At 39.5% G+C, this 19,929-nt stretch overlaps 2 protein-coding genes across 2 annotated transcripts; both read right to left on the bottom strand.

The window, feature by feature from the left end:
* Positions 1-9,143: 9,143 nt before the first annotated feature.
* Positions 9,144-10,106, bottom strand: LOC104901026 (uncharacterized). The gene has a single exon (XM_010688568.1). The coding sequence runs from the start codon at positions 10,104-10,106 to the stop codon at positions 9,144-9,146; it is 963 nt and encodes a 320-aa protein (XP_010686870.1).
* Positions 10,107-10,288: 182 nt separating this feature from the next.
* On the bottom strand, positions 10,289-10,801 carry LOC109135728 (uncharacterized mitochondrial protein AtMg00310-like). Its single transcript, XM_019251270.1, has one exon. It carries the CDS (start codon positions 10,799-10,801, stop codon positions 10,289-10,291), a length of 513 nt encoding a protein of 170 aa, XP_019106815.1.
* Between the last annotated feature and the right edge of the window lie 9,128 nt (positions 10,802-19,929).

Genomic DNA, 19,929 nt, shown 5'->3' with positions numbered 1-19,929 from the left:
GTGGGCCCAACTATTACCCATTTTCTTTTATAAGTCCCAACTATGGATTATTCTCTTGTGAATTCAATATCTTGTGAACACAGGCAATTGGATTGCTAAATTATTAATGTGGTATGCGGACAAGAGGAAGAAAGATGGGATGCTTAGACATCCGGTTGATTCTCCGCAATGGAGAAATATCGATCGAAAGTTTCCCGATTTTGTTAAAGAACCTCAAATATTAGGTTTAGACTTTTTTACAGATGGGATGAACCCATTTGGCACACTGGGTACCCAGCATAGTACTTGGTCGGTTTTCCTGACCATTTATAATCGCCACCCTTGGTTATGTATGAAGCATAAATTTATTTTGCTATCGCTTCTTATCTCGGGTCCTTAGCAACCCAAAAACGACATAGATGTGTATCTTGATATACTCCTTCAAGATCTGAAATTGTTGTGGGATAAAGGTGTTTTGATATTCGATGCGTAATATGAAAACTGACTTCATATTACGTGGCATGATATTTTGCACGATTAATGTTTTTCCGGCTTATTGGAATGTGTTAGGGTATACAATCAAAGGAGCAAAAGGCATGCCCTATTTGTGATGAGGATATGAATGATGAGCGGTTACATTATTGTGGAAATAATTTATACCTGCATTATCGTACATGGCTTCCTTTAGATCATTCATTTTGTAAGAAGAAAAAGTTGTTCAATAGAAAAGTGGAGATGAGAGAGCCCCTTTACCCTTATGTGGAAAAGAGGGTTCTAACCGGGTAAAGGATATTAAAACGGTGTTTGGTAAGCCCTTTAAAAGTGTCTCAAAGAACTTATACAAGAAAAGGTCTAAGTTTTTGGACCTCCCATATTGTGAATGATTAGATGCTAGATATTGTCTTGATCTAATGCATATTAAGAAAAATGTTTGTGATGCCATTGTCGAAACATTGTTGAATATGCCCGTAAAGACAATGGATGGAGTTAAAGCTAGGAAAGACATGGCTGAAATGGGCAGACCAGAACTAGCACCTCAAGAGTGACAACACTATTATCTTCCACTAGTTTGTTACACTTTGTCTAAGAAGGAGAAAACGAGTTTTTGTGAGTCTCTGCATGGGTTAAAGGCCCTCGCTGGATACTCGTCAAATTTTTGAAACCTTGTCTCACTGAAGGACTTGAAACTCATTGGTTTCAAATCTCATGATTGTCATATCTTGATATAACACACTACTACATTTTTGAACAAAGGCAACAACTTGAAAATGGCTAATGCAACGACCTAATTTATGTCGTTGCAATAGAAGTGTCTAATGCAACGACTCATATCAATATGGATTAATGTGCTGGGCAATGGAAATGAAAAATTGTAAATTGTTGCGCTAGATTGATGAATGGCAACGGTAACGATTTAGTCGTTGCAGTAGGTACATTCAACTTATTAATCTATAGCAACGATCAGGGTTTAAACGTTGCAGTAGCATAGACTTGTATATCTTATCACCCTCGAACAACCTATGGCAACAATATCTCAAATTTAATGCATTGCTTGCATATAATTTTGTTTCCCCCTAATTCTCTCTAAATTTCAAACTCTAAATTTCAAACCCTTGTCACGTTATCTAGTAGAATTTGCTGCTTTTGTGTGGGGTATTTTCAATTGAATAACCAGGGGAGACTCTAACCAGGGATTCAAATTTGATTTTAGGGATTAACTTATATTCCACAAACTTGCAGTTTCACATAATCAACCAAAATTCAGGCTAAAAAAATGAGGAAATATTGAAAACGGACATAAGCAGGAAAGCGAAGAGCCAAAGAGAGAAGAGAATCGCGGCCAATTTCGATGGCTTAAAATGCAGCATACCATCTTAGGATTGAAGTTAGCGCTGTCGAGAAGTCCGCCGATGAAGGTGTTGAAAAAGACAAGAGTAGGTAGTGATAACTAGGGTTATCAGACCTTGAATTCCTAGTGTAGTCGAAATTAGGTAATTTTTCTTTCTCTTATATCTTTTTGCAATCATTAACAGGCATAATTCTGCTAATTTTGAGTTAAGATGAAAATCTTGAGATTATTACGCCATGATTATCTTGTACGCCATGCTTCGCTGCTTCGGTTTGGCTATAGTAATATCTTTCCTCTATCACCTTTACAGTTTACAGTAATAAATTGCTTCATAATCTTTTTCACTTTTCTTTTCTATTTTTTATCAGCTTCTTACTTCATAATTTCAGGGGAACATTTTGATTTTTCATGAAATTTGTGCTGTATAATGGCATAACCTTCATCTATATTGTTTTTCGTCAATTGTCTTTTTGGATGCCTTTTTATTTTGTTAGTAATTCAATGATTTGTTTATTGGATTTGATTTTGCGTATAATTAATGTTTCACTAGCTGTTTGCAGTATGGTTTGCTCATACAAGCTTATTTATGGTTTAGTTTAAATTCATTAAGGGATTGCTTGGCCTCTTTACATGTGCTGGTAAGTCTTTTACTGACAAGTTGTGTGCTACATGGATGCAGTAGCTATCTTTGCTTATGCACTTACTTTTACTATTGTTTTAAACTACAATCTTTCTCTCCCAGATTTTCCATGGGCTGCTTTCTTAGTAGAAGATATCAAGTAGGTGATCTAAATACTTCTCATCCAAAAGAAATTGCGATTTGGACTCTTTTCTTAAAGCATTTCCCAGCATATCTTACCTTTAACTGCTGTCATTCCAACTTTATAGATGTTTAGATGAAGGGTCTAATATCATTGCATACTTCCCTTGAACCCCAAATGCTGTTTGATATTGTTTGTTTTTGTTCACTAGAATATCATGACCCCAACAAATAATACTATTGGTAGGCTTTATTATAACCAATTCGTTTTGGTATTGAAGCTCAATATTAGATGTGTCACTAATTATCACTGGGGGTTATCTAACAAAAAGTTGACATAGGAGGATAGCCTGGATTGACTGGCTAGGTGAGTGGGGAGAAGAAGAAAAATAGTGTATCCTTTTTAACTATATTACCTATTATACAGTTTGATTGTATTATATTCATTTGAGTTTGCTTACTCAGATGTTTTCTGAACTCCATGATGAACTTCATCAGAACCATGATTTACAGTTCCTACAAAAAGTTAAAAGATTGATTTCTTCTAACCTATTGGCTATCGACCCTACTCATATCCTTCCTCTACAACCTAAAACATTATTGGAGTAGTAGAAGGGAACGAGAGGAAGAAGCTGAGAAAATAACACATATTAATTTGCTATAGTTATTGTTAGTTCAACTCCATTTTTTTGAATTCTGAATTAAGCATTTTCAAACTATTACAATGTTTAAACTTTTAGGTGATTAATGAGCCAAATTGAGGAGATCAACGTATATGTCTCACTTCTCAGATGGCACGCACTTGTCAAATGAGGTACTATTCTTTGACTCTACTCACAACTAGGCATGAGTGCATTTTCCTGTAGTAGCTTAACTAGCTGTGTTGCAAATGAGGTATAGTAAGAACGTGTGCCTTCCACTATCCAGAGCATAATTTAGAACTTGGTAACCACATCTCTTGAGGCAATGTATCTCGGGCTGATGAGGACAAGTTTACCTCTTTGGATTTAATCCCTAAAAGGGCCATGTACACGACAAGGTTAAGAATGAATAAAATTGATTCACGGTAATCCCTTTTCCACTAGTTTCTTCTATATCTTACTCTTACTCCATTACTTTTTATTGTTGTTTCATCTCCATTTTCGATTTTAATTGCTAAATTTAATGTTTTTCTAACCATTTACAGTGTTTGAATTATTAGGTGAACATTAAGCTAATGGAGGAGAGCAAACATAGAGGTTTCACTATATACGCTATTGGTGGCCAGATTTAGTCAGCTGTATATTGTAATTTGAAGCTTGCAGGCAATATATAGAAGGAAATTAGGGATGTGTATGCTAGAAATATTTTGTGGTACATTATATTTAGCTGGTTTGATATAGTACATTTTTTTTATATTAATAAGAATTTATTCATGATTGTAGTACTCTTATTAATTAATAAGTTTGAGAAATTTCAATGCAAACATGACAACTATTTTGAGCTTCTTGAATGACGTTCAATCTATTGTGCATTATATATATATATATATATATAGTGGTACAACCCCTTGGAGTAATAGGGTTGCAATAGCTTTTACTAATAGGCGTTGCAATAGCCTAACTATCGCATAATCTACATGAAACCAATGACTCACTTAGCCGTTGCATAAAAGATTGGTCTTGAGCAACGGTTCATCAAGCCGTTGCAATAGGTCCCAAAAGTCGTTGCACTAGACCTATTGCAACGCCACCAAATGCGACGGTTCAAAATCGTTGCAATAGGTCTACTGCAACGACTTTTGGGCCTATTGCAATGATTTTCATGTGTTGCCTTTGCCCTTTAATGTTTACCTGTTGCAATACGAGGCATTTTGTCTTCCCAAGGAAGATACACGATTCCAAAGTTGTGTTTCTTCCTCAGAACCATCTCTAGCAAGGTGATTGATCCTAACACTCTAGATAACTTGCAAGCCGATGTAATATAGACGATGTATCGATTTGAAATGTAATTCCCACCATCGTTCTTTGCCATCATGCCTCATTTGGTAATTCATCTTGTTTGAGAAATTAAACTTTGTGGGCCTGTTTGTTTGAGGTATATATGGCCCTTTAAAAGGCATATGGGTACTCTGAATGGTAAAGTAATGAATCCAATCAGGCCAGAATCAAGTATTGTCCAAAGAACATTTACGGAGGAATATCTAAATATGTAAGTCAATATCTAGAACGTGCACAAGCAATTGGATTGCCAAAAATCTAGACATGAAGGAAAGCTTGATGGTTATGATAGCATTGGGAGAAAAAGATTGTGTCTTGATGGAGAGTTGAAAAGAAAAGCAGAATTGTTCGTGTTAGAAAATCTGATACAAGTTTTTTTTGATAATTGAAAATCTGATACAAGTTCATCCTTACTTAGATGAGCACACGATTATGCTTAGTTTTTAGTATCCATTGAAGAGTGAACGTGAGTTCATGATTGAACATAATCGGTCGTTCATTGATTGGTTTAAAGAACGAGTTATGAACCAATCATCTCACAATCCTAATGATATATAGTATATGTTGAGATTGTTGGCATATGGGTCAAAGATGCAAGCTCTTTCGTACGAAGGGTATGAGATCAATGGTTATTCATTTTACATTAAGTGGCAAGATAACTGATAAGTTCATTTTTATATATAGTTTTTAGGGGTATTTAGGTTGCATTTTAGAGCATTTAGTTTCATATTTAGGTTCATTATTGCATTATATTCCTAAGTTATGCTTTTCTACTCCTATTCGGTATGTTTTCTTGTTTTTGATGAATTTCAGGCATTTAGGACGTATTTGGAGTATGTTTAGCTAAACTTGAGGATTAGGAGCACTTGGAAGGAAGTTACAATGCATAAGGATCGTATAGATATGTCATAGTACGAGTTTGAGCAAAAACGAAGCGGAAAATCATTAGAAAAAAAAATATGAAAAAGAGTCAAGTCTACTCTTCTGATCATAACTTTTGATGTGCTCCTTAAAATCGAGTAATTCCAGCAGGTTTGGAAACTAGACTTGAAGAGCTTTCCAACGATAGGTGGCAGTTGGCACGCCCCGAGGAGACTTTTAGTCAAGGAGTTATGCCTTTCGAAAGATTGCACTGTTTCTGCTGGAATCTGCCACGCGTACGCGCGGATCACTAATCCGCCTATTAATGATTTAATTAAGACTATTCTTATCTTGTAAATTACTTTCCAAGTCATATTAGGTTATTGAATATTATTTAGATAGGTTTTCATTCTTTCTCTCTCCTCCTCCCTTGCACGTTATTTTTTAGGTTTTAGGTTTTAGTTTTCTCTCCTCTCTTTCTTTCTAGTTTTTAGTGTAAACCCTAGTTTCTTTTATCTATGGTTAAGTTGAACCCTAGTATGATTTAAATCATGATTATTTCTTTAAATTCTCATATTAATTGTTAATTTTCTTGCTTAATTGATTGTGCAGATTCCAATACTAGATTAGGGATAACTAGTATTATTCTAATTCCATTGTCTTGATCACAACGGGAGTTGGATTATGACGGATTTGAGTATTTCAATTAAGGACATGAAGTTCTCCACGGTAGTAGGTAGAATGGATTGTTGGGAAGTTAAAGTGCCGCGTTCAATGTCTTTAATTTGCATGATTCCACGGGAGTAGGCTCGAATGCATATTAGAGAAGCCATAGATACTCGGGAGAGGTCTATGATACTTTATAGGGTGTACTTTTCCTTGTGAACATTTAATTAATTAGTTTGGGGTAGGAATTATTTTGATTACTTCGTGCTAGTGGGGATACTTAACTGTAGAGTCTTTTATTTATATATTGATTAGTATAGTTGATTCGACGATCATTGTTATTAATCTCCTTTAGTCTTACCATTATTTAAGGACTAATCATAGAACAACTTTCTCTCTGTGGGATCGACTCTGACTTACCCTACTACATAGTTAGGAGGATTAGTTAGGTTATTTATTTTTGTTAGGTGTGCGACACGCCTATCAATAACAAATCCACGATGCAAAACAGTGGTGTTATGTTCGGGCCTTTGTCATTAGAGTATAAAAGTGGAAGGGATAGAACGATGGTTGAGACAATGAAGCCTTACTACGAGTTCGATGAATATGTTCTTCTTCAAGCTGAAAGTAATCATCCTAACCGACTGAAATTGACTAATGTAAAAAAGTCATGTTCATCCTTCTATACACCATGACGAATATCCACTTGTATCATAAAAGCGGAATCTTGAAGTCAACATAGTCTAGTTCTAATATCTCTTCAATGAACTCGTAGTAAGACTTCATTGTCTCAACCATCGTTCTATCCCTTCCACTTTTATACTCTGATGATAAAGGCCCGAACATAACACCACTGTTTTGCATCGTGGATTTGTTATCTTGCCGCTTAGTGTAAAATGAATAACCATTGATGTCATACCCTTCATACGAAAGAGCTTCCATCTTTGACTCATATGCCAACAATCTCAGCGTATCCGATATATCATTAGGAGTGTAAGATAATTGGTTCATAACTCGTTCTTTAAAACAATCAATGAACAACCGATTATGTTCAATCATCAACTCACGTTCACTCTTCAATGGATACTGAAAACTAAGCATAATCATGTGCTCATCTAAGTAAGGATGAACTTGTATCAGATTTTCAGTTATAAAAAAAAACTTATATCATATTTTCTAACACAAACAATTCTGCTTTTGTTTTCAACACTCCATCAAGACACAATCTTTTCTCGCAATGGTACCATAACCATCAAGATTTCCTTCATGTCTAGATTTTAGCAATCCAATTGCTTGTGCACGTGCTCTTGTGAATTTCTCCTTTTTTTTTTTATCAGAAAACCAAGTCAGTAGAACCATCCACTTTTACAGACTTGTATATATTCATAGTTCAGAACAACACCGTACCCATTAATAATGACAACTAGGTTTCATAAGTCATAACATCATTGTTCATAGTATACATATACATAATTGAATCATATCGTATTTCATCATGCCACATAAACATCGTAAAACATAATCAGATCACATAATCATATCACATAATCAACATCATATACTCATATTCATGCGTATGAGCACATATATATCAAACATCACATACAACATATACGGGCATACACATATTTGTTGGACATGAAAGGTTACCTCAAACGCTAATTCCTTTCCTTTACTCCTTAAGTACCTTCATTACTCAACCTCCAAGAACCATACATATATCCTCCTCAAAACATAATCAATATTTCAGAAATTACCTACTACAAACATTCCTTGCCTAACTACCCATAAATTATTATCGTTATCAGAATACTCGTTTATAAAATAAGTTTAAGTGTGAAAAAGATAATTTACATTATCCTAATTTACACATAAATATTGTCATAAGTTAGTCTTCAATACAAGTTTAGCCCACTAGTTAACAAAACTCAAATCGGTCTAGTTTTAATAAAATCAGCCCAACAAGTCAAAGAATAAAATAAACTAGGTAGTTTAATTAGGCAAATCAATTTTAGTTAAACTCTAATAGCCTAACAATTAACTAAGTGGCTTTCTCTAACATTATGTAAATCTGATTTTAGCCCCATAAATTGTAGTGACAAATCAAAAATAGTTGAATTACTTGAATAAGATTTTAGGCCCAATAGTTAGGCTAACTAACAATAATAGACTCCGGCTTAACCTTCAAATTAAAAGCCATGATTAGAAACAAATTAAAGAGGTATGTGTACCTCTGCTACTCGAGCAGGGAGGAAAACGAACGACAAGAGAGCTCGGAGCTCCGGCGAAACCGAATAAAAGATCTCGGTGGTGCTTCGGAGAACCGGCATGGTGGCGGCATTGCAGGTAGGAGGCGGCGTTCGTCCGTTCTCAAGCTTAGTGCAGCAGCGAGAAAAGCAGCGAACAAAGTAGAGGAAACAGCAGGGGAAACAGAAATCCGGTGATAGGCGGTGAAGCACCGGCGAGAAAGAAGCAGCAACACGGCAACATAAGGTCGGCGGTGTTCGTTGGTGGAGCAACAAACAAGAGGGATGAACGAGCAACACCATAGCAGACGAAGCGAAAGAGGCGAATGAAGGGAGAAAGGGTGACGGGAAGCGCGGCAGAGCTGTGGTAGTGCAGCTAATCTGGATGGCGCACCAGTGTTGCTCTGGTGGTGGTTGTACGGCGCACAAAGGTGGTTAACAGGTGGTGTTGATGGTGGTGCCGAAAGGAGTAGAGGAGGAAAGATTGTCCTTTTTTGTTGTGGTTTCATGCTCAATTCAATGGGTTTTATGGAGGGTGCTAAAGGGACACACTAGAGGTGGTTTACATGGTGATTGGTGGTTCAACACCTTGGGGAGCAAGGTTAGGAGACAAGTCATAGAGAAGGTAGAAGAAAGAAGAGGGTGGTCGGGTGTGTATCAGTTTGGGGAAGCTGAACATCAACTTTCTTCATACCTCATTATTTGTTTTTCTTGTTTTCGATCTTTTGATGAGAAAATAAAATGTCAAACTTTGATCCTTTTACATGTGTTAGGTTTTTTTTTGGGAAAAGCTAGCACCATTTTCATTCATCTTTGGACAAAAAATCCATAAAGACATATGGTTCAACCTTAACAGGACTGTGATTCTCCCATATTTGTTCTATACCAAATGGTACTATCTTAGCAAGGTGATGGGCTACAACATTGCCCTCCCTTTTAACATGAGACAAAACCAAAGAATTAAAACAACTACTAGACATTAGGATATCCTCTAAAACAGCATCCAAATCCGAGAAGTAGACCATGGCTTTCGAGAGCCGCGAAATGAGTACTTGGCTATCCGATTCCAGCACAACATTTTCATAGCCAAACCTTTTTGCCAATCTAACGGCCATGAGAAGCGATGTACCTTCAGCTATTTCGACCGGCCACTGTGCCCGCACACGCCTCAATGCTGCGAACAAGACTTGCCCTTCACAGTCTCTTGCGACTACTCCCAAGCCCACCCATCCTTCACACGCGAGGGATGCATCACAGTTCAGCTTTATCACCCCTCTTGTAGGTGCCTTCCATGTTTTGGCGCTCTCCGTTCCACCGCCGCTTTGCACTCCATATATTTTCTTCGCGTACATATCATGCTCATCTATAGCACGCCGCACTCTTGCTAAAATGATCGAGTTGGCTGTGTTGGCATTATTAAAAACCTTTGCATTACGTTCCATCCAAATACACCATGCTAACATCACCGCTCTCCTTTGTAGCTTCTTTTCGGCCCTGGCCCAGCTCGCCACTATCTCCTTCATGGGTTTATGTGCCACACCTTCAAGCAACTGCGCACAGCCACTTTCCCCCCATAATTTCGTGACCCGAGGGCATAGGAACAAAACATGAGACACCGTCTCCTCCTCCCCACACCATGGACAACAATGATTATCAATCATATGCCGATAATGTAGCAGCGCACGAGTGGGTAGAGTACCCGTACAGAGGCGCCATAGGAACAATCGCACTTTGTAGACACTTCGACCTTCCACAACATCACCCATGCCTCGTTGAACTCATCCAGGTTAAACCTCTTTCCGAGCATGTATGCCGTTTTAACTGAGTAGACCCCATCTTTCGTAAAGGCCCAAGTGAGAACATCTTCAGAACTTCGTTCGCTGAGAGGGAGTGCGAGAATACATTTTGTATCTCGTTCATTAAATACTCGAGTTATAAGATCTATATTTCACGTATTAGTACCAGCAATTATCAAATCTTGAACCTTTTGAGCCTCATCAACCATAGAACTCGAGATAAACCTCCCTTCTTCATCTGCAATCCACGGGTTCCCCCACACATTAACATCTGCACCAGTGCCCACTCGCCATATCATCCCTTCTCTAATCAGTGCCTTAGCACTCCAAATGCCTTTCCATGAAAAACTAGGTGAGTAGCCAAGCGGAGCGTCAAGAAAAGAGCTTCTATGGTAATACTTCACCTTCATCACCTTACCAAGAAGCGTATTATCTCCCTTCATAATTCGCCAAGCTTGTCTCCCAAGAAACGCATCATTAAAAACGTCTAGGTCCTTGAACCCTAGCCCACCCAGACATTTGAGCTCACACATGGATGCCCAACTCCTCCAATGGATCCGTCTCCTTCCTTCAGTTTGTCCCCAAAAAAATTGTGCCATAGCCGAAGAGATCGCATTGGTCACCCAACTCGGAAACTTGTAAATTCCCATCAGATAAGTAGGCATAGCCTGTATTACAGGATTTCAAAAATACCTCTTTGCCTGCTCGTGACAACAACTTTTCTTTCCAACCCTACAACTTCTTCCATATTCTATCCAAAAGTGCTCCAAAAACTGCTTTTTTCGATCTCCCTGCCACAGTAGGAATGCCCAAGTACTTCTCATGCCTATCCACTCGTCTCATCTGCAAAAGACCCATCAATTCTTCTTTTTGTTCAGTACTAACCCCTCTGCTAAAGGAAACTTCCGACTTATCATAATTTATTTTCTGCCCGGATGCTGCTTCATATATGTTGAGTAAATCAACTATTTCTAAGCATTCCTGTCGGTTAGCTCTTGCAAAGAGAAGTCTGTCATCTGCAAAAAGAAGGTGAGAAATCTCCTGCCCACCTCGACTTGCCTTAGCTCCATGGATTCTTTTTTCCTGACCTGCAGTAAGGAGCATACGAGAAAAAACATCTGCGACAACTATAAACAGGTAGGGGGATAGAGGGTCTCCCTGCCTGAGGCCCTGGGAAGGTCTCACTGCTCCTTTCACTCGACCGTTCATCACAAACGAGTAGTTAACAGATGTAACACAGTTCATTATCAGATTCACCCATCTGCCATCAAACCCCATTGTCAACAACAATTTCTGAAGAAAACTCCACTCCACCCTATCGTAAGCCTTACTCATATCAAGTTTCATAATAATCACACCTCTCCTACATTTGTTCCTATACTTCATAGTATGAAATAATTCCATAGCTATTAGAGCATTGTCTGTAATTTGTCTTCCAGGGACAAAAACACTTTGATGTTTAGAGACCAGTTCAAGGAGAATATTTTTAAGTCTGATAATAATTGCTTTGGAAACTAACTTATACACCATATTACATAAACTGATAGGCCTATATTGAGCTACCTCAGTAGGGTCTTTCACCTTGGGGATCATGACAATGTTAGTTTTGTTCACATACTACCATGTAAACTATTAATCACAAAGTGGGACACATCATCACCTACAATATGCCAAAATTTTTGGAAGAAAAGTGCATGCATACCATCCGGGCCAGGGGCTTTACAGGGATGCATTTGCTGAAGCGCTTCAAAAATATCAGCTTTCGTATACGGTTTCGTCAGCTCAGCATTCATGTCGTGTGAAACAATTCGTCCCATATGTTGTAATCCACGCTGCATTTCAGCGGCCCTAGGCTCCGTTGAAGAAAATATCTTGCTATAATAGGAAGCCACTATCTCTTCCATTTTTTCTTCCTTCTCCTGCCATACACCCTCATCATCATAAAGCCTCTTCATCTTATTTCGGGACCGTCGTTGGGATGCCTTAGGATGGAAGTAGCTCGTATTCCTGTCACCATCCCTAACTTCCGTAACTCGCGACCGCAAATACCAGTAAGCCTCCTGCTTGCCAATTAGATCGTCTAGCTTCGTCTCGAGATTATTACACTCCATGCAGCTGTCCTGTGTAATTCTCCATTGTTGCGCCACCTTAAGGGCCTTTTCGGTCTGCTCAACTTGCTTTGCCAGATTATTCAAGCTCTTCTCACTCCACCGCACTAAGCCCCCTGCCACCTCCTCAATACGCTCCACCAAGTTCCTCCCCTCGGCTTAATCCCATGCCTCCTTAACCACTCGCTCGCACCCCTCCTCCAGTAGCCAGGCCGTTTCAAATTTGAAGCCTCTCCGTCCAGCTCCGTGTAGCGGCGTCCGAGGCCGGAGACGCGCCACTATCGGACAATGATCCGATTTATAACGTAACAATTGGGACACTGTAGCCCTTGGAAACAAGTCCACCTAGTTTGGCGTCGCCATAAATCTGTCTAATCTTTCTCTCACACGTGTGTTATTAGACCTCCCCCGTTCCCAAGTCCACCATTGTCCATCATAACCCAGGTCACGTAGCCTACATGAGTCCATCACTTCTCGAAAATGTACAATTTCTCTTCTTTCAGTTATCGCTCCCCCTTCTTTCTCGTCATACGATAATATTTCGTTAAAATCTCCACCAAAAATAACAGGAAGCTCCGTCTCCGCACATAAATGACGAATAAGGGTCCATGTGTGATGCTTCATAGACCCCTCCGCCCATCCATATATCCCAACAAATCGCCACTCCACCCCATTTTCCATCACCACATCACCACATATATGATGTTGAGAGAAAGAAACGAGTTTAAAGCTAAGTTTCTCCTCCCTCCAAAAAACACAAAGACCCCCAGGGCGGCCTTGACTTGAAACACCAAAAGCATCCGAGCAGTTAATCGAACCTTTTAGTCTCTCCACTCTCTCTTTATCCACCATAGTTTCCGACAAGAAAATCAAGTCGGGGGCAACTTCACGACTCCATTTACGAAGTCTACGAACTGACCAAGGGCTGCCCATCCCTCGGCAGTTCCAGCAGAGTAGACTCATTGGGCTGGGCGGGTCTGCTCCTCCGCAGAACCCGTCTCACGCCATCCAAATATTTGTTCCATAGTTCTACTCTTCTTTGCCTCGCCCATCTCCATTACCTCTCCACGCAACTCCTCTCGTCCCCGTTTACATACTGGTTCAAGAGGCACGTAATCATGCTCAATACGTTCCATAGCATCTCCCTAATCCCTCGCTACCTTTTTCCACTTTCTCCCTTTCTTCTTCCCTCCATCTGCTGCCCCAGATGAAGGGTCCACCACACCAACAGTCAAACTAGCTCCCTCTTCATCCCCCTTTGGACCCATACCATCAAACCTCTGAACCCCCATATATGCAAACTTATCCTCTTTATTCATTGAACCTGCCTCGCTAGAATTCAACACCCGCCCCTTACTCTCCCCCTCATCCTGGCCCTTGCTTAGCACTATAGGCCCCACTCCTCGGCCTGACCTTTCCACCTCATCCACAGGCCACGCTTAATCTCTTATTACTCTCCCCACACCCGACAGCTCCTTCTCGCCACCCGCCTCCTCCTGCACATCCTACAGCACTCCACTCACCTCACCCCTTTTATTGAACTCCTCCCCTACACCCTTTAGTCCGCTCCCAGGTGCTATAGCAGTCCTGGAGAATTGTGGTTTAGCCACGAACAAGGTCTTCCTGTATGATTTAGCCTCCTCCTGCACATCCTGCAGCACTCCACTCACCTCACCCCTTTCATTGAACTCCTCCCCTACACCCTTTAGTCCGCTCCCTGGTGCTATAGCAGTCCTGGAGAATTGTGGTTTAGCCACGAATAAGGTCTTCCTGCATGATTTAACCTCCTCCATTTCTTCTTGCATTTTATTGACTCCACGTCTAGGAGTAGCCCGCAAAGACTTCCCCCATCCCATACATTGTTCAGGCTCGTCATCATCCACGTTCACACACTCTTTTTCACCATGGCCGATAGTCCCACATAAAAAGCAAAAGAAAGGTAGACGTTCATATGCTACCTCTATCCGAAATACTCGCCCATCCTTCCCTGTAACGACACAAAGGTTGAGCCACATCCATCATCACATGCACTCTACGATAATTATCAAGAATCAAGGCATCATCCTCCAACTCCATCACCTGCCCCATTTTCCCAGCAATCGCCCTACAAATCATAGATGATCTGTAGTTGAACGGAAGTTTTTTTAATCGAATCCAGAAAGGTGAATGGGTTAACGGTACATCCGCTGGTTGGTCCTCGCCATCTATGGCATTCAAAATCAAAAGCTGGTTCTCAAAACACCAAGGTCTGCCTTCCATAACTTTCTCCTTATCGCACCAATGAAAGAATTGAAATACAAACCGATTCGAGCCTATCATCTGTATTATCAGCCGTTTGTTCACCCCCCACGCCTGAATCATGGTTCTTTTGAAAGCCTCAATATTAAAACTCCTATCCGTCACCAAACGTCCAACAAGAACCAGAGAAACTTGGTCCTCATCAATTCCATCATCCAGTTCGCTAATTTCAAGAATTTGTGATTCCGCGTCATTTATTCGAAGGTTTTTGCACTTTTCAATGAGTTCTCCAGCCATGGTTTGTCGAAGAACTAGCCCTAGGGTTAGGGTTGCCTGTCTTTCAAGGGAGAGCTTTTCCTTTCTTTCAAGGAAGTTGTTCGCATACACTGTTCTTTGCTTAAGAACTTTACAAGTGTTAGGTTAGTTTTGACTTCAAAATATCAAATCAAAATCATATAGTAAATAAGTTTTCTTATTAAATCCATAAACTATATTATAAAATTGTTTATCATAATAAATATCACATTTTGTAATACTAAAGTAAATATATTTACTTAAGAAAATAATCTTAACCATAATTATTTAGGAAAATTTTAGGATGTAATTAAGCTAATAAACATAATTAGTAGATAATAAAACGATAATAAAGATTAGGGTATTACAGCAGCGGTGACGAGTGAGAGAAAAAAGAGTGAGCGAGAATGAGAGAGAGAGAAAGAGAGAGAGTGAGAGAAAGAGGAGTGCAGCGGTAGTGAGACGGCCGCAAGGAGTTGTCGGCGAAGCGGGCGACAACAAGAGTGGGGATCGGAAAACCGAGAGAGAGAATGATCGAAAACCAAGAGAGAGAATGCAACTTTCTAAGCAGCGAAAACAGAGGGAGCGTGCGAGTTTACGGTTGCCGGAGAACTTGCGGTTGTAGGCGAGGTTGAGGGAGCGTCGGTGAGTGTGAGGGAGCGCCGGCGAGTGTGAGTTTGATGTAATTGCAGGAGAGGGAGAGGGAGAGAGAGAGAGTGATTAGTGTGCGAGTTTGAGAAGTGGAGAAAGATTTAGGGCTCGACAATATGCCGTTGGAAAATTAATTGGGGTTCGTTATTTGCATTGCACAAGCTTTGGTGTCCGGCGGAGATAGTGATTTCTGTAAATTTGCATTGCACAGGTTTCAGGATCCGACGCAGATAAGGTGTGTCCATAATTCTGGATACAAGCAGTGATATGCATCGTATCCTCTTAGCACACGATGCAAATCACTGGATGCAACCATCTGAGACGCTTGGGAGCTTTACACGACACAAATCGTTGGAGTCATTTGCGTCGCTCCCCCGATTATTATGCGATGCAAATGAACCTTCCACTCATCTACTGTTCTTTTTTTGTGTCGCACGTTTTTGATGTCCAAAGCAAATAGCCTCTTCCTGAGCTTTTGCGTCAGTTCTTTCAGCGTCCGACGCAAATAGGATGACACAAATTATCAATTTATACTAGTGTGTGTTTCCACATGTATGAGTCACCCGAGCAATGCTTTGGAAGGGCAATTTTTCTTATTCTCTACACTTCCCAAGGAGAAAACCATTTTTCGAGCATGCCAACCTTCCATTCACCATCTTCAATAAAATCTTACACCACCAGTGGAGTTGCCTCATCCATCTCACGAACTGAACTTTTTACCCTGAATTGTGGAATCCCTGGAATCAAAGGCTCTACCCATATGTTAATGGAGGCCCCTGTGCCCACCACCTTTTTTTCACTCCCTTCAAGATCAAGTCACGAGAGGAGAGTATGGACTTCCAAGTAAAGTTGGCATTAGGGCTTACCTTCACCTCCTTAAAATTACGAGAAAGGAAGTACTTACCTCTTAACACTAAGGACATCAAAGATTGAGGCATAGTAAGAGCTCCCCAAGCTTGTTTAGCTAGAGAGCCTTATTAAAAACTGAAAAGTTTCTAATTCCGAACCTGTCCTCTTTCTTTGGCGGGAAAAGTTTATCCCATGCCACCCACAACATTTTTTTCTCCTCGCCTCGTGCCCCCGAGAAAAAACTTCGAGACATTTTTTCGATTGCCTCTATAATACTCTTTGGGATCTGAAAAAACATTGCATTGTATATGTCGGAATTGCTTGTGCCACATATTTTATCAAAACTTCGCGTCCTGCTTGTGAGAAAAATTGTCCCTTCCATCATTTTAGCTTCTTCCAAACATCATCGTGAATCACTTGGAAAAATATTTAGTTTTCCTATGAAAATGGGGAGACCTAAATATTTGTCATGTCTATCTACGGTCATGAAAGCAAACTTCATCTGAACGATATTAATCTTTTCCGGCTCCAAATTTCGGCTATAGGACATTTCAAATTTCTCTGTGTTCAGTTTCCGCCCAAACGCGGCTTCATGGATTTTCAGGACCCATAACACATTTTCAACCTCTTCTTCCGTAGCTCTAGTAAAAAGTAAGCTATCATCAACAAAAAATAGGTGAAAGATGGGATTTACTCTCTTTCCTATTTTTACACATGAATGAGCTTCTTCCTTTCAGCATCTCTTAGCAACGTTGATAAACCCTCTGCACATATAACAAACAAGAATGAGGACACAAGATCTCCTTGTCTCAACCCTCTAGTCGACACAAAATTTTTGTTGGTTGTCCATTTAGGAGAGTAAAGAACATGGATCTAGACACACACTTCATCACAATACCCGTGTAACTCACAAGAAAACCCAACTCCAATATTATTTGCTCCAAAAAACACCATTCAACGTTGCTCATATCTAGTTTGAGCCCAAAATACCCTTTTTTCCTGTCTTCTTTTTCCTTGAATAGTGAAAACATTCATATGCTACTAACACATTGTCTATTATTAATCTTCCCCCAAAAAAATAAAAACCACTATGGCAATCATGAATAACATCAGGAAGAACTTTTTTTTAATCTGTTAGCTAGAACTTATGGAGCCAGTTTGTACTAGACATTACATAGCTTATTGGCCGAAAATTAATAGGAGACTTAAATTGCTTCTTTTTGGGATAAGAACATTATGAATCTGATTCATGTCACCAATATTATCAACATTATTAAGAAAATTAAGAACCTTGTTAGTAATATCTTCACCTATGTTTTCCAAGAAGGTATGGTAAAAGAGAGCATTCATCCCATCTGGCCCTGGGCCTTGTTGGGATGCATTTGCTCCAGAGCAATCTTCACTTCCTCACGCTGGAATGGTGCAACTATGACATTTCATCATTGATGCGTGACTCGACCAAGTTTAGAACATGAAGCATGTCATAATTATTACCTAAACTAAATAAGCCTTCGAAATAATCCACAAAACAATCCGCAATTTGCTCCTCCTCCTCAAAACAATTCCACGCTTCATCTCTTATTCGGTGCACATTATTATGTTGTTCTCTTTGATATGCTTTTTTGATGTAAAAAATTGGTGTTCAAATCTCCATTTTCCAGCCCATTATGTCGGCTCCTTTGATGCTAGTACACCTCCTCTTGCCTCTCCAACTAGTCCATTCTACTATGCAGCGACTTCACTTATTCTACAATCTCCTTCATTTGATTGTTTTTCCATCAATTCCTTCATCTTATGTTGACATTCTCAGATCTGCTTATAGTTGTGTTCCCAATTTTTTTTCTACTCCATTCATTTAACTTTATGTTGTGCATGCTATGTTCAAAGTAACATTTCCCCCCCTTTTCCACACATCACGCACAACCTCCTTATTTTTATCTTCTCGTAACCACATTGCTTCGAGGCGAAACAACTTCTTCTTTCTACATGTCTCACCTATGTTCAGCCCACCTTTCATACATAGGGAAATGGCAAATGGTCAGACTTATGTTTTGTTAAATAAGTCATAAAGGATCCAGGAAATTTTTTCTTCCACAACTCATTAGCAAAGAACTGATCAAGTCTCTCTTGAATATTATCCCCCCCCCCCTATGGTATTGGTCAATGTAAAATCATGGCCTATATACCCAAGGTCCATGAAACCGTACACATCTACAACTTTCCTTAATATTTCAGCTTTGTTAACTTTGAAACCATCTCCCCCTCTTTTCTCATTTGCTATTAACATCAAATTGAAATCGTGTCCACAAAGCCAGGGCATTAGACGAGCTCGAGCCAGCGCTTCTAACAATGCACCTATTTTCTTTTTATTTTCTTCTTTTGGGAAACCATAAACCCTTGTGAACCGCCACTCCCGGTTCTTCTCAGTATCAACAATAACATCTATATGCATGGTTCCGTGAAAATGTATTAACCTGCATGTTAATATCATTTTTCTATAACAACACCAGACCTCCTCCCCTTTTCCTATCTTTGCCCGTGCATTCCACATCCACATGTGACTATTTTTGCTTAACAAAATTTATCTCTGTATGTTTCAATTTTGTTTTCTTAACGCACTCACTGTAGTTGGATTCCCCAACCCCCATACAGTTCCATGATAGATAGTGTATGTCATTGACCCGGAAGAGCCCTTTCTTTGGGACCCGTCACATTTTCATCAACTTTTGCACCCTCCAATGACATCACCATCAATGAGCCAATGTCAATCTTCTTAAGAGCACTCTATCATTAGCCTCCCTATTCCTTTTTTTCTTTCCACCCTCCCCTTCTCCATCTTTCTTTTTATTGCTCTCCTTTTTTCTATTCATTTTCATTTTTTTATCTTGTCCTCCTTCATCATACATGCTTTCCCTCAACTCTTAGCATTTAACCCATGATCTCTTATGGAGGAAGAGGAACTCCCTTAGCTTCATTGGCTTGATTGATCTCTCCCTCATGAATCTCCTCATATCTTTCCTCCTTATAATACCCTCATCCTGTGTAACCGATTATTCACTCCCTTTTCTTTCACTCCCAAATTTTAATAATGGTATATTTGGAAAGGTGAATTTCAGTGCATTAATTTCCTAAGATACTCTTGAAACTTAAACGTTAAACTTCAAAATCCAATAATGGTACAATTGGATAGGTGAATTTCATTTCAAATTATAGAATTGATCAATTCCATTGTTTGGATGAGTATGAATTTGAAATTCAAAATTTGTCAGAAATTCAAGATTTATCGAGGAAAGCCCATTAAATGAGGAAATTGAAATGACGTGATTTTTCTTGTCATTTCAAATTACTCAGCTTACTTCTCAAAACATCTCTATCTCTCTCTCCCCCATTTAAAAGCCCCCGCACTATCACTCTTTCTCTCTCCTCCACCTATTGATCTTCGTCGGCGGTTTTCTTCAAATATCATGAGTAGCTCCTTATACAAAGATGAAATTGAAATTGTAGATATGGATTTCTTAGTTTTCCCCAAACAAGAGTATTTGGATTTGGATTCAAGGATTTGAATTCCTGGATTTTAAGGCGCAATTGAATTGAAATCACCATTCCCAAACACAACATAAGGATATTTTGAGAATTAAGCCAAACCTCAAGAG

Source organism: Beta vulgaris, chromosome 8 (genome assembly GCF_026745355.1).
Source record: "Beta vulgaris subsp. vulgaris cultivar EL10 chromosome 8, EL10.2, whole genome shotgun sequence".
Lineage (NCBI taxonomy): Eukaryota > Viridiplantae > Streptophyta > Magnoliopsida > Caryophyllales > Amaranthaceae > Beta > Beta vulgaris.
This window is presented reverse-complemented; position numbering and strand designations above follow the sequence as displayed.